This window comes from Aotus nancymaae, unplaced genomic scaffold (genome assembly GCF_030222135.1).
Source record: "Aotus nancymaae isolate 86718 unplaced genomic scaffold, 86718_ANA_hifiasm-v0.15.2.pri h1tg000028l, whole genome shotgun sequence".
NCBI classification, from domain to species: Eukaryota; Metazoa; Chordata; class Mammalia; order Primates; family Aotidae; genus Aotus; species Aotus nancymaae.
In genome coordinates, this window is record NW_026988441.1 from 18173144 (window position 1) to 18188023 (window position 14880).

The 14880-nt window shown below is 45.1% G+C and overlaps 1 protein-coding gene across 2 annotated transcripts in view; it reads right to left on the minus strand.

Annotated features, from left to right (window-relative positions):
• Window positions 1–12645: 12645 nt before the first annotated feature.
• The window catches only part of UBA2 (ubiquitin like modifier activating enzyme 2), a 41040-nt gene continuing 38805 nt past the window's right edge, over window positions 12646–14880 (minus strand). For both annotated transcript variants that reach the window (XM_012438487.3, XM_012438494.3), the window contains exon 17: window positions 12646–13493. In XM_012438487.3, coding sequence (XP_012293910.1) covers window positions 13315–13493 — 179 coding nt within the window. In that variant the 3' untranslated portion in view covers window positions 12646–13314. The remainder of the gene's footprint in view (window positions 13494–14880) is intronic.

A 14880-nucleotide genomic window follows, 5' to 3' on the forward strand; every position in this document is an offset into this window, starting at 1 on the left:
CACCACAGGCAGTCCCGGTGAAATATGAGGACTCCTCCCTTTTCCATCACTTGCACGCGGGGTGGTGGGTGAGGCTTCGAGGGGAGGTCCTGGAACCGGCGGGGCCATAGGGGCCACATAGGTGGGGAATCAAGAGGTGACTAGGGCTTCGTGCCCAAGGACACAGCTAAAATCACTTGTACAAGTCACAGGCTATAGAGAAGAAAACCAAACCATTAACTGTCAGGGCCTGATGGAAAAGTGTTGCGTCGTAGAGTACTGTTTTCCAGTCACTCTGCTCAGAAATTTTAGGGAAGACGCCTACGGTGGCTCAGGGCGCAGGTAGCCTGCAGGGGGGACTGTCCCTGCCAGACCACCCAGGGCAGTGTGGCCTCAATACCACGGAGCACCCGCTAGGGCCACTGTCCCCAGCACCTCCCAGAGCCTGTGGAGTTCCAGCCCTTGCCCCACCTGGGTATGGGAAGTGGAAGCAAGCATTTCGTATGTGCAGTGGGTGGGGGAGTTGCTCTGTTTTGATTTTTTTGAGATAGGTTGTCGCTCTGTCCCCGAGGCTGGAGTGCAGTGGTATGATCACAGCTCACAGTGATCACACACAGCTCACAGCCTCCACCTCCTGGGCTCAAGCAATCCTCCCACCTCAGCCTCCTGAGTACCTAGGAGTACAGGCACACACCATCCACAAAATGCTGACATTACCAGCATGAGCCTGTGCGAGGCCTAGAAGCCAGCATTTTGGAGAGCAAATACCCAAGGAAGCCATGATATGTAAAATGGTCTACCTGTCTAATGAGAAAGGAAAAGCCAGTTCAGTCATATCACATTTCAGATTCCATTTTCTACCATTTAAAAATTACAATATTGTGGACGGGCACGGTGGCTAACGCCTGCAATTCCAACACTTTGGGAGACCGAGGCGGGCGGATCACCTGAGATCAGGGGTTTGAGACCAGTCTGACCAACATGGAGAAACTCCATCTCTATTCAAAAAATACAAACTTACTCAGGCTTGGTGGCGCATGCCTGTAATCCCAGCTACTCAGGAGGTTGAGGCAGGAGAATCACTTGAACCCGGGAGGCAGAGGTTGCGGTGAGTCGAGGTCATGCCACTGCACTCCAGCCTGGGCAATAAGAACGAAACTCCATCTCAAATAAAAAAAATAAAAAAATATAAAAAGACAATATTGGCAGGACTGTGGTAAAACATATGCTACTGGCATGAGTGCAAATTGGGACCGTTTTGAGAACAGTTTGGTGGTGTCAACACCCACACAAACAAACACACTCTTAGAAGTAGTAATACTGCCTCTAAGAATCTATTCAAGGGAAGTAATCCAAAATCCAGTCAATAATCCAACCATAACAATGTCATGTAATCCCAACATCAATTAGGTAATCTCCAGCGGTCCCCAACCTTTTTGGCACCAGGGACTGGTTTCGTGGAAGACAATTTTTCCATGGACAGGAATGGGGAGGGTAAGGATGGTTTCAGGATGATTCAAGTGTGTTACATTAATCGTGCACTTTCTTTTTTTTTTTTTGAGACAGAGTCTTGCTCTGTCACCAGGCACCAGGCTGGAGTGCAGTGTTGCGATCTCAGCTCACTGCAACTTCCACCTCCCAGGTCCAAGCAGTTCTCCTGCCTCAGCCTGAGCAACATAGTGAGATTCCATCTCTACAAAAAATTAAAAATCAGCTACTCGGGGGCGGGATAAAAAAAAAAAAAAAAAAAAAAAAAAAAACAGCTGCTCATGGTTGCATTTGCCTGTAGTCCCAGCGATTTCGAGAGGCTGAGGTGGGAGGATCCTTGAGCCCAGGAGGTCAAAGCTGCAGTGAGCAGTGATGGAACCACTGCACTTCAACCTAGACAACTGAACGAGACTCATCCCTACAATAAAAAATAAAAAATTAACCTGGTGTGGTGACGGGCACTTGTAGTTCAGCTATTCAGAGACAGAGGCGGAAGGATTACTTGAGCCCAGGAGTCTGAGGTTACAGTGAGCTATGACTGTGCCACCATGCTCCAGCCTGGGTGACAGAGCAAGACCCTGCCTCTACAAAAAACAAATAATAAATAAAGACAAGTATATAATAACTGTCTGGCTGGGTGTGGTGGCTCACGCCTGTAATCCCAGCACTTTGGGAGGCTGGGGCAGGCGGATCACTTGAGTTCCCGAGTTCGAGACCAGCCTGGCCAACACAGTGAAAGCCCGTCTCTACTGAAAAGATACAAAAATTAGCAGGGTATAGTGGTGCTCACCTGTAATCCCACCTACTTGGGAGGCTGAGGCACAAGGATCGCTTAAACCAGGGAGGTGGAGGTTGCAGTGAGCCAAGATCACACCACTGCACTCCAGCCTGGGCAACAGAGTAATATCCTGCCTCCAAAAAAAAAAAGAAGAAGAAAAATAAATAAATAAATAACTGTTCTGACCCTACCCAGACTCTGTCCACACCATGGTGAATTTTAAAGGAGCCTCCCCCATGTCCCTCCTTGTAATCAAGCTTCCATCAGACTTCCTTGTCTGCACCGTATGGACCCCAGGTATTGGCAAACTCCATGGGTTTCCCATGGAGTCTTGGGCTGCTTGTCAATCAGCTGTGGCTGGATAACTCGGGTTATGAGGGAAGGGGGATGGCAGGCAAACTCCACATAGAGAAGTTTTGGGACCCACACTTCTTTCTCTCTCCTTAGCCTATGACAGTTTTCACCCTGTTGACTTTCCAGCACCAGTCTCTCACCAGAAGCACACACACCTTTCCAGCCCAGCGCCTGGGGACCACTCCTCCCACCACACCAGGCTGAAGGTGCAGGTTCTGTCATATCCACTGGGAGGGTTTTTTCCATCCCCTCTATAGGGTCCTGTGAGCCCCTCCCTGTTGGTTCGGAGATGAGAAACTGTAGAAATAAAAGACACAGAGATAAAGAAAAGAGAGTTTGGGCCTGGGGGTCCACTGCCAACCACAGTGTGGAGACCTGCAGTGGCACCGAGTGCCTGGACACTGACTTTTATTGAGTACAAGGCAGGGGGCTGGGAAGGTAGGGTGAGGTAATGGTGGTCAGTGATAGGGTCAGGTAAATCATGTGTCTTGAAAACAGGGGGTCCAAGACTTTCAAGTAGCCGAGGTGAGGAGAAAAGCTAATTCATCAGCACTCTCCGCATATTTGTCAGAATTATCAAGGACATTAATTCTTATCTTCTGAGAAGAGAAACCAGGTGCAGAAGCAGAGTGTGAGAGTGAACATGGAACGTGACCACTGAAGCACAGCATCACATAGAGACAGTTAAGCCCTCGGATGTCTGCGGGCCTCCCTGACAGTCGTCAGGCCTTGCCATGAGAGCTTGGAGAAGTGGAGTTTTCTCCTGACTTCCCCAGGAAGGAGATATCTAAGTCACTTTGGACATCTCCTTCCCTAGCTGGCTAAACAGCGGGCACTTTCACAGCACTGGCACTGCTGCACAGCAGAGGCGCCCTCCAGCATCCCTTACGCAGGCGTGACAGAGGGCTTACAGCATCTTGCCTTAGGATCACTTTGCTCACAATGTCACCTCAGTTCCATGTTTCATAACCCAATAGTAATTAGTAAAATTAAAGGTTATATTGAGTATATATCTTTATGATTATAAGTAACTATAAGATTATATATGAACACCGGGCGCGGTGGCTCACGCCTGTAATCCCAGCACTTTGGGAGGCCAAGGCGGGTGGATCACGAGGTCAAGAGATCTAGACCATCCTGGTCAACATGGTGAAACCCCATCTCTACTAAAAATACAAAAAATTAGCTGGGCATGGTGGCGTGTGCCTGTAATCCCAGCTACTCAGGAGGCTGAGGCAGGAGAATTGCCTGAACCCAGGAGGTGGAAGTTGCCATGAGCCGAGATCGCGCCATTGCACTCCAGCCTGGGTAACAAGAGCGAAACTCTGTCTCAAAAAAAAAAAAAAATTATATATGATTATAGAAAGGAATAACTTTGTGCCTACATTTCTAATTCTTTTCTAAATCAGTATTTATATGGGAACAGGCTGAGACTTCAGACCCTTGCCATGGCATTTGCGGGAGATTCCCCCCACACCCTCTGAGCACCCACCGTGTGTGCTGCCATGCTGAGAGGCAGCTTCCAGGAGCTCTGAGAGTCATAGAAACCAACCTCATACTCAAAAATATACTACTAGACTGGACACGAAGGGAATTTTTCATCCCCTCTTCTCTGAGGCCCCACTCTATCTACCAGATTGAGCCTAACTTCAGTCTCCCCCCATCCTGTTATCCCCTTTAGGCCTCTCTGAGGATACAAGAAGACTCAACCTTCTTGGCATTGACCCTTGAAGCCATGAATAGATTGGTTCCCCAATCTAAGAATTAAGGCTAGAACATGATACTTGCAGCTTGCTTCGTTTTCTTTTTCTTTTCTTTTTTTTTTGAGATGGAGTCTTCCTTTGTCACCCAGGCTTAAGTGCAGTGGCAGGATCTCTGCTCACTGCAACCTCCGCCTCCCGGGTTCAAGTGATTCTCGTGCCTCAGCCTCCCCAGTAGCTGGGACTACAGGCATGCACCACAGTGCCCGGCTAATTTTTGCATTTTTAGTAGAGACAGGGTTTCACCATGTTGGCCAGGCTGGTCTCGAACTCCTGACCTCATGATCCACCCACCTCAGCTTCCCAAAGTGCTGGGATTACCGGCATGAGCCACTGCGCCCGGCCAATTTTTAATGTTTTTGTTGTGATAGGGTTCTCACTGTGTTGCCCGGACTGGTCTTAAATTCCTGGGCTCAAATCATCCTCTTGCCTCAGCCTCCCAAGGTGCTAGGATTACAAGCATGAGCCACCATGCCCAACCTGGTAGTACACTTTTGAGTATGAGGTTGTTGTTTATGACTGCCAAACCTCCTGGAAGCTGCCGCTGGAACCAACTGATACTTCTGCATCTCAGTGTGGCATAATACAGGGTGTGGGTACTCAGATCCCCAACTCACCATCTACTGCTGTCAAAATAAGATGAGGAGTTGGGTGTTCATGCACACTAGTCCTTAGTTCATGGTGCTTTCAAAGGTTTCTACCCAGGCTGGTGACAGTGGCAAGGTTTTCCACCAAGTGCAGCACTGCACAGGGCAGGGATATAATTCGTGTTGACAGAATGGCTGAGTGACATCATGTGCACAGTGCCTACATTTCCTGAGATCGGTTGATCGGAGAATCAAAGTAAACTGTTGAAGATTTCTAAAGTGCAAAGCCTGAGGAACTTAACAGACTCTATACATTCTAGTAAAGCTTTTAGTCAAAGTCTTCCCCGGTCTGTGAGTCATCACTTGTTGCTAGACTTAAAATTTTTTTAAACTGGCATGAGTCAGATACATTTAGCAAAACTTCCTAAAATGTTGGCTGACGCCTGTAATCCCAGCACTTTGGGAGCCCGAGGTGGGCAGATCTCCTGAGGTTGGGAGTTTGAGACCAGCCTGACCAACATGGAGAAACTCAATTACAAAATCGGCCAGGGGTGCAGTGGCTCACGCCTGTAATCCTAGCACTTTGAAAGGCCGAGGCGGGTGGATCATGAGGTCAAGAGATTGAGAGCATCCTGGTCAACATGGTGAAACCCTGTCTCTACTAAAAATTCAAAATTTAGCTGAGCGTGGTGGCGCACACCTGTAGTCCCAGCTTCTCGCTTCTCGGGAGGCTGAGGTAGGAGAATCGCTTGAACGTGGGAGGCGGAGGTTGCAGTGAGTGGAGATCATGCCACTGCACTCCAGCCTGGGCAAGAAAGCAACATTCCATCTCAAAAAAAAAAAAAAAAATTAGCCGGGCGTGGTGGTGCATGCCTGTAATCACAGCTACTTGGGAGGCTGAGGCAGGAGATTTGCTTGAACCCAGGAGGTAGGTGGAGGTTGCGGTTAGCAGAGATCGCGCCATTGCACTCCAGCCTGGGCAACAAGGGCAAAACAAGGAAAAAAAACTTTCAGCTGGGCCCAGTGGCTCACTCCTGTAATCCCAGCACTTTGGGAGGCCAAGGCAGGCAGATCACTAGGTCAAGAGATTGAGACGATCCTGGCCAACATGGTGAAACCCAGTCTCTAGTGAAAATACAAAAATTAGCTGGGCGTAGTGGCACGCATCTGTAGTCTCAGCTACTCAGGAGGCTAAGGCAGAAGAATCACTTGAACCGAACCTGGGAGGCGAAGGTTGTAGTGAGCGAGATCACGCCACCTCAAAAAAAAAAAAAAAATCCAACAAAAACAAAGCTTTCTAAAATATTACTTTACCAGGAGGTAATTGTCTTCAAAACAGCCAAACTGCACAGCAGCATTGTAGCCCTGTAGTTCAACTGTTGATTTCTAACTTCTTTAGTGTGAGTTCTAAAATTTCTCAAATAAGCTTTTGAATGGAATGTGTTTTGAATTGAATGCAGGAAAAAAAAAAAGTTTCTTCTGTGAGCAGAATGCAAATAATGTGTTCCCAGTGTCAAATAAAAATATTTCTCTAAATATATCCTCCCTCATAATGGTCAAATGGACCTCAGGAATACTGCTTTAAAATGCAAAGAAATGGGAGGCCCTCCCTGCCTCTACCTGTCACAATGACTAGAAACATCTGCTGACATTTTTTGTTCTCTGATCTCTTTGGGTTTACTTTTCACATTTTTATTTTGTTAATTTTTTGAGACAGTCTCACTCTGTCACCCAGTCTGGAATGCAGTGACACCATCTCAGCTCACTGCATCCTCTGCCTCCCAGGTTCAAGTGACTTGCATGCCTCAGGTTCCCAAGTAGCTGTGATTAGAGGTATCTAATTTTTGTATTTTTTTTAGTAGAATTGGGGTTTCGCCATGTTGGCCAGGCTGGTCTTCAACTCCTGGCCTCAAGTGATCTACCTGCCTCAGCCTCCGAAAGTGCTGAGATTACAGGCATGGGCCACCTTGCCTGGCCCACATTTTTGTTTTTGTATATTACAAAAGGCTGGTAAGTGGCTTACATTTGCCCGTGTTCCTTGGCCATAGGCCAAGTCCACGAGTCCACGTCAGACATGTATGGCACTGATGGGCAATTTTCAGGAACATCTATTATAACCCAGTGCTGTCTGGCAGCCTCTGAAGTAGGCCATTCATCTAGTGAGAACCACCTGGCTTAGTTCTCTAGAGGCTCAAATGAAAGAGAATCCTTCCTAAGTCACAGCATAGCAACAAGGAGGATGGGTAAAGCTCACTCCAACAGTGATGATCCCGGAATCCCACTACCACTTTCTCTTTCCACCTTATATGTTAATAACCTTTATTGCCTTTCTGACTTTAATCATAGGACATACTCAATATAAAACTTGGAAAAGTCAAATAGGTACAAAAGGAAAATAGACTGCCTATGTAATGTATATATGTATTTGTGTGTGTATATATATATTCACTTTTATTATGAAAGTTTTTGGCTAGGCGCAGTGGCTCACGCCTGTAATCCCAGCACTCTGGGAGGCAGAAGTGGGCGGATCAATAGAGGGCAGGAATTCAAGACCTGCCTGGCAAACAGGGTGAAACCCCATCTCTACTAAAAATACAAAAATTAGCCAGGTGTGGTGGGCATCTGTAATCCTGGCTACTTGGGAGGCTGAGGCAGGAGAATTGCCTGTTGAACCTGGAAGACTGAGGTCGCAGTAAGCCGAGATTGTGCCATTGCACTCCAGCCTGGGTGACAAAAGTGAAGCTCCATCTCAAAAAAAAAGAGAAAGTTTTCAAAGCTGAATGATACAATGAACTGTATATAGAGATGTATATATATAGCTATCTATACACACATCATATCTAGGTTGAATAAAAGTTAATTTTGCTGTTTTTTCCCTCTCCGTATAGTTTGAGCCAGGTGGAGTAGCTCAGGACTGCAATCCCAGCACTTGGGATGCCAAGGAGGGAAGATTGCTTGAGCCCAGGAATTTGAGACCAGCCTGGGCAACACAGCAAAAGCCCCTCTACAAAAAATTGAAAAAATTAGCCAGGTGTGGTGGCATAGGACCTGCAGTCCCAGCTACTTGGGAGGCTAAGGCAGGAGGATCACTTGAGCCCAGGAGTTTGAGGCTACACTGAGCTATGACTGCACCACTCTACTCCAGCCTGGGCACCAGAGCGAGACAGTCTCAAAAAAAAGTGTTGATATGGAAGCTTCGCCCATAATACACTAAAAAGAACATAATTACGATCATATGATCATACTGAAGAAAACAATTCTATATTACCTATATTCATTCCATTTCCAAATTTCCAATTGTCACAAGAATTGTTAGTCATTTATTTTGTTGAACTAAGATGCAAAAAATCCAATTCATACATTGTATTGGGTTGTTTCTTAAATGTCTTTCAACCCAGAATACCTATACCTTCCTTTTTTGAAATGACAATGACTTACTGAAGAGCCCAGTCAGTTACAGAGTATCACATATATTCTGCTCACCTGATTGTTTCTGAAGGTTAACTTGTTCCTCTGCCCTCTCTCCATTTCCTGTCAGCTGGAAGTCTAGATGCTTGGTTAGAATCCAGTCAACAATTTCTTGGTGAGATGCTGTTTTGTTCTTGATACTATCTTAGGAAGCACAGTAACATCAGGCTGTCCAATAAGTGATACTAGGTTTGATCACTTGATTATGGTGGCAGCAGTCAGATCTGTCCATTGTGAAGATTGATGTTTCCCAAATTAGCCAGGCGTGGTGGCTCACAAATGTAGTCTCAGCTACTCGGGCAGGGCAGAGGCGGGAAAATCACTTGAGTATGAGAGGTTGAGGCTGCAGTGAGCTGTGATCGCACTACTGCACTCCAGCCTGGGGTACAGAGCGAGACCCTATCTCTAAAATAAATAAAGATTGATGCTTTCCTTTTGCAAATGACCTGCAGTCCCAGCTGCTTGGGAGGCTGAGGCAGGAGGATCGCTTGAGCCCAGGAGTGCAGCAACATTTGAGCGTTATGCTAAAATTCTGTTCCTCAGCAGCCTTTTACTTGAAAGGTTTTGGCACCCACTGATCTTTGCCTGGCTGGTTATCTCATTAATGAGTTGGGCTCTGTGTTAAAATGTTGGAACCTCTCGGGAGGCTGAGGCAGGAGAATCGCTTCAACCGGGGAGATGGAAGTTGCAGTGAGCGGAGATTGTGCCACTGTACTCCAGCCTGGGCAACAGAGGGAGACTCTCTCAAAAAAAAAAAAAGTTGGAACCTCTCATGGCACATGCAGAGTAGCCAATAGTCTTTAGGACAATGGATTCTCTAGGTAAACTCGTCACCACACTGTTCCCAGCAAGGCTGGAAGATAGTTTGTTAACATCGTACTTCAGGCTGGAGGTGAAAAGAAGCTGTTGAGGAAACTCCCTTCACAAGCCCTACTCCCAGCTCCCAGCTGGTGAGACAATTTACAAGAATACAACACAAGATCTGGTGTCTCCACCCTCTAAGGACCTGGGGGAAGCTTGGATCTGCTTTGGTTCACTGTCTAGTTGGACAGGATCCCTGGAACTAGTAGTCAGACCTGCCTTTCTGACAAACCTGCTGGAAAAGGTAGTTAATAGTTTATGCAAAGATGAAAACCATTGGTCTGCAAAATTAGAAACCCCACCGCAGATCTAACTGGCACTTATCACCATGTACTATACATTCAAATGGGAAAGAACAAAAGGACATACACAAAACATCAGAAATGCATTGTTGATAACTGTTGATAACTAAAAGGCAGGGTGTGGCTGGGCGCAGTGGCTCACGCCTGTAATCCCACCACTTTGGGAGGCCGAGGTGGGCGGATCACAAGGTCAGGAGATCGAGACCAACCTGGTTAACGCGGTGAAACCCTGTCTCTACTAAGAAAAAAAAATACAAAAAACTTAGGGCATGGTGGCATGTGCCTGTAGTCCTAGCTATTCAGGGGGCTGAGGCAGGAGAATCACTTGAACCCAGGAGGCAGAGGTTGCAGTGAGCTGAGGTGGCACCACTGCACTTCAGCCTGGACGACATTATTATGAGACTGTCTCTAAAAAAAAAAAAAAGGCAGGGTGAGGGTGGGGTGCATGGCTCAGTGCCTGTAATCCCAGTACTTGGCAAGGCCAAGGTGGGAGGATCCCTTGAGGCCAGCAGTTGGAGACAAGCCTGGCCAACATGAGACCCTGTCTCCAAAAAAAATTTTTTAAACTTAGCTGTGCATGGTGGTAAGTTCCTGTAGTCCAGGGACTTAGGAGGCTGGGGTGGGAGAACTGCTTCAACCCAGGAGGTCAAGGCTGCTGTGACCTACAACGGCACCACTTCAAAAATAAGGCAGGATGATGTGTAAAGAATGGAGAGAATTTCAAAATGCAAATTTCTAGAGAGCTTTTCAGAATAAAAAGTATCAAAAATGAGATCCATCCTAAGATATTTCATTTTATATTACATAGTTCTGTTAAGTTTCGAGTTATTTTCTGGAGGAAAATTAAACACCTTCTGAAAACATAAAGGCATATGAAGCTCAAAGGCTCACAGCTGTGGACGGAGACCTAGCATGCTGGCATAACTTTCAGGTGAAAGTCAGTCCACTCTGGGGCTCCAGAAGGCTGAGTCTTTTTTTTCATTTATTTTTAATAGAGACGGGGTTTCACTGTGTTGGCCAGGCTGGTCTCGAACTCCTGACCTCAGGCGATTCACCTGCCTCGGCCTTCCAAAGCGCTGGGATTACAGGCATGAGCCACTGTGCCCGGCTGGCTGAGTCTTCAACATGATTTTCCTTTTTTCTTTTTTTTTTGAGATAGGGTCTCATTCCGTTACCCAGGCTGAAGTACAGTGGCACAGTCTTGGCTCACTGCAAACCCCACCTCCCAGGCTCAAGCAATCCTGCCCTGTCAGCCTCCCAAGCAGCTGGGATTACAGGGAAGTGCCACCACACACAACTAATTTTTGTATTTTTTGTAGAGATGAGGTTTTGCCATGTTGCCCAGGCTGGTCTCTAACTCCTGGTCTCATGCGATCTTCCTGCCTGAGCCTCTCAAAGTGCTGGGATTACAGGTGTGAGCCACCACACCCAGCCTTCAACATGGTTTTTCCGAAAGCTCTGATTTACAAATGCTGTACAAGGAGTAACGATTAATAAGCGGAATGGCAGAGTAAGAATTACACAAAGTAGAATAATACCTGAATTAGAAATTTGAAATTTAGTTGATATACAAAAGAAATATTGCCAGAAACACAAAAGGGCACATGCATAATATAGAGGAAATAGCTTAATGGGTTTCTGTTCTCTGAAAACTCAAGGCACACCTCTGAGTGATGAGTACCCTAAGGGGCAAAGCCCTCTGAGGTCCAGGACCAGGAAGACAAGTGCTACTCCACCTGGTGCCGGTTTGGCACTATCTGTAGGCTGGAGTTGGGCTGGGTATGGTATACTCAAAGTGGACTTTCATAAACTAGGGGACAACCCACACAAACACTGCAAAAAGGAGGAAGGACTCCCTCTCCAGCATCTCAAATGCAAGGCTCCAAGTTACTGGGCTTGGGCAAAAGTCACATACTTTCTCAACAAAGGCCAACTGCTGACAATCCAAATTTTAAAAACACTGCCATTAGAAGCTTTATTTTTTAGACAGGGTCTTGCTATGTTGCCCATGCTGGCCTTGAACTTCGGGGCTCGTCATCCTCCTGCCTCAGCCTCCTCAGCAGCTGGGACACAGATATACACCACCACCACACCCAGCAGGAACTTTATCTTAGAAAGTACTTTTCCTACCTGTGAAGTCTCCAAGAAACAAACAAACAAAAAGGACTCATCTATGGCAAACAGTGGAGATCTCCTCAACCTTTAGGGGTTTTTTTTTTTTTTTTTGCCAGGTACGGTGGTTCATACATGTAATCCCAGCTTTGGGAGGTGGAGATAGGTGGATCACAAGGTCAGGAGATTGACCATCTTGGCCAACATGGTGAAATCGCATCTCTACTAAAATACATTTTTTTTTTTTTTTGGAAATAGGGAGGTTGACTCTTGCCGCCCAGGCTGAAGTGCAACGGTGCAATCTCAGCTCACTGAAACCTCCGCCTCCCAGGTTCAAGCAATTCTCCTGCCTCAGCCTCCAGGTAGTGGGATTACAGACGCCCACCACCACACACAGCTAATTTTTGTATTATTATTATTTTTAAAGTAGAGATGGAGTTTCACTGCGTTGGCCAGGCTGGTCTCAAACTCCTGATCTCAGGTGATCCACCCACCTTGGCCTCCCAAAGTTCTGGGATTACAGGCATGAGCCACCGTGACCAGCTGAATCACTTTTTTATTTTTTAGAGATGGGAGTCTCACTGTTGCCAGGCTGGAGTGCAGTGGCATGATCTCAGCTCACTGCAATCTCTGCCTCTCAGGTTCAAGAGATTCTCCTGCCTCAGGTTCCTGAGTAGCTGTGACTACAGGTGCATGCCACCATGCCCATCTTTTTTTTTTTTTTTTTTTTTGTATTTTGAACAGAGACTGGGTTTCACCATGTTGGCCAGGATGGTCTCCATCTCCTGACCTCGTGATCCACCCACCTTGGCCTCCCAAAGTATTGGGATTATAGGCATGAGCCACAGAGCCCGGCCAAGTTATTTTTTTAATGCAAAGAATTTAATGGCACAGTTTCTGTTTCTGCTGCCTCATATCTACTGAGGCAGCAGAAACAGAAACTGTGCAGGCATGTGTAACAAGAATGCAGATGCCATTTATTTGGTCCATAAGTATAGTCGTTATCTGAGTTTTACAAAACATCGAATATAAATAACCTGAAACTGTAACAATACACAAAAATTGGCTTCTTACACAGACATACCAGGCAGTACAAACTGAAAACTTGAGTAAATTAACATTGTTTTACATTAATATACATAGTGCCATTTAACATTTCAAAACAAGTTTCAATGCATAGCACTTGATATTTCTTTGAATCTGTTTCAGTCAGTTAAGAGTATGAAAATGGTTAGATCTAGGCTAAAAATAATTCTTCTTCTAGCCAAAAATAAAGGCATAATATTTATAACCAGGTATCAACTTTACTAAACCACAATATTTTGAAACTAATGATACCTAAGGGTATTTACATTAAAAAGGCAACATGCACTGTGTTGTTTTATCTCATGACTGGTTATGCACACACTTTGTTCAAAGGGTTTTTAAAACTATATTCCTACTTTCAATACAGCATACTGCAATGTGTCTAACAGCTTTAGCAAAATGAATGCTTTCAAAGGGAGCAGAATCATTTTCAAGTCACTGGTGTCAACTTTTTCCCTTTGGAACAAAGGACATAACAAATAATCTGGTTCTGCCAGTAAACTAAGTAGTAAGAAGGTTCTGTTTAGAGGCATTTCTGTTCAATCTAATGCTATGACATCATCAAGCTCTTCCTTCTGTTCTATACGTGACCTCTTTGCACTGAGATTCTCTTGCTCATCTAATTTCCTCTTGCGGCTTCTCTCTTCTTCACTGATGTCAGTATTATTTGAAGAATCTTCATCCGAATCAACTATGAGAACATCATCTTGCTCTTGAGCTTATTTCAGAAAAAAAGAAAAAAAAATGGTTAAAAGTGTGGGAGTTACTTTGCTCACCAATACTTTATATAATTGAAAGCTGACTCTTGTAATACACACCAAACTAAAGAATGGCTGCCATTAAGGAATCTTCACTTTACACATTACATATTTGCTTACTGTTTTAAATGTTTTATATCATAAGCACTTATTTCTTTTCTAATTAAAAAAAAAAACTGTAACAAACATTATATAACTCAAAGGACTCATTACATATCCTCGATTCCACCTCTACCTTCTCCAACAGAAAAGCAGAGGGTGCATATTCTAATAATGGTAGTGGTGGTAACAATAACAACAACACAGCACTTACAATGTGCCAGGAACTGTTCTGAGCACTGTGTATATGACAACTCATTTAATCATCACAACCCTATAAAGAAGATCACATGATTATCCGCTTTCCAGGAAAGGAAACTCAGTGAAAGACTTCCCACGTGTACATAGGAGCAGAGGATGAAGCCAGGAACCATGCCCAATGCAGCTCGGCCCATACTCCCACTAAAGATGGTTTTATCTTCTGTCTAACAAAATCAAAGGCAGAATACCTATCTTACTCATGGCTGTAACCCTGGAAACCTACCCAAATTAGAGCATCAATAAACATACATTTCAAATTACGATTTTGGAAAAGCTATCACACAGTCTCTTCCCCAAAGGAGGATGATGGACCTTTCTAGTTTCAGTGGAGGGAAAAAGGTCATGAACCAATGGCCCCAGGCCATAATCTGAATGTCCGTCTCCAAAATTCTCAAGAGAACATTAGAGCCAAGAGTAAACATATTCAAAAGAAGGCCACGTCAAAGACATGAAAACAAAGAGGTAAAAATTTGGTAACCTTTAGTTTCCTAACTAAAGGAAGAAAGGGAGCAGAGTAAATATTCAAATTAGAACACAGTAAAGAATCAGTTATTTGGAAAAGCACCAGCATTGAAAACCCAGGAGAAAGGACTATACCCAAGTCATACTGGTGATGAGGAAACTCTAACATGGCTAAACTCCACACTTACCAAGCATCTGTTCACTCAAAATAGTCAGAGGTATGGATTTATTGCTCCTGAATAAAACAAGCACACAAAATCCCAACCTGCTACTACATAGGCTGACTTTGTGCACCAGTAAACTATCATTTCAAATTGTAAAAGTCAATTAACAAAAATAACAAAGTGTTCCTGTTTTCTGTAAGAACGTCTCCCACTCTTAAATGACTTTTTCTTTCTTTATCCTGAGACATGCTCTTGCTGTTGCCCAGGCTGGAGTGCAGTGGTGTGATCATGGCTCAGTGCAGTGTTTTACTCTGGGGTTCAAGTGATCTACTTCAGCTTCCTGAGTAGCTGACACTACAGG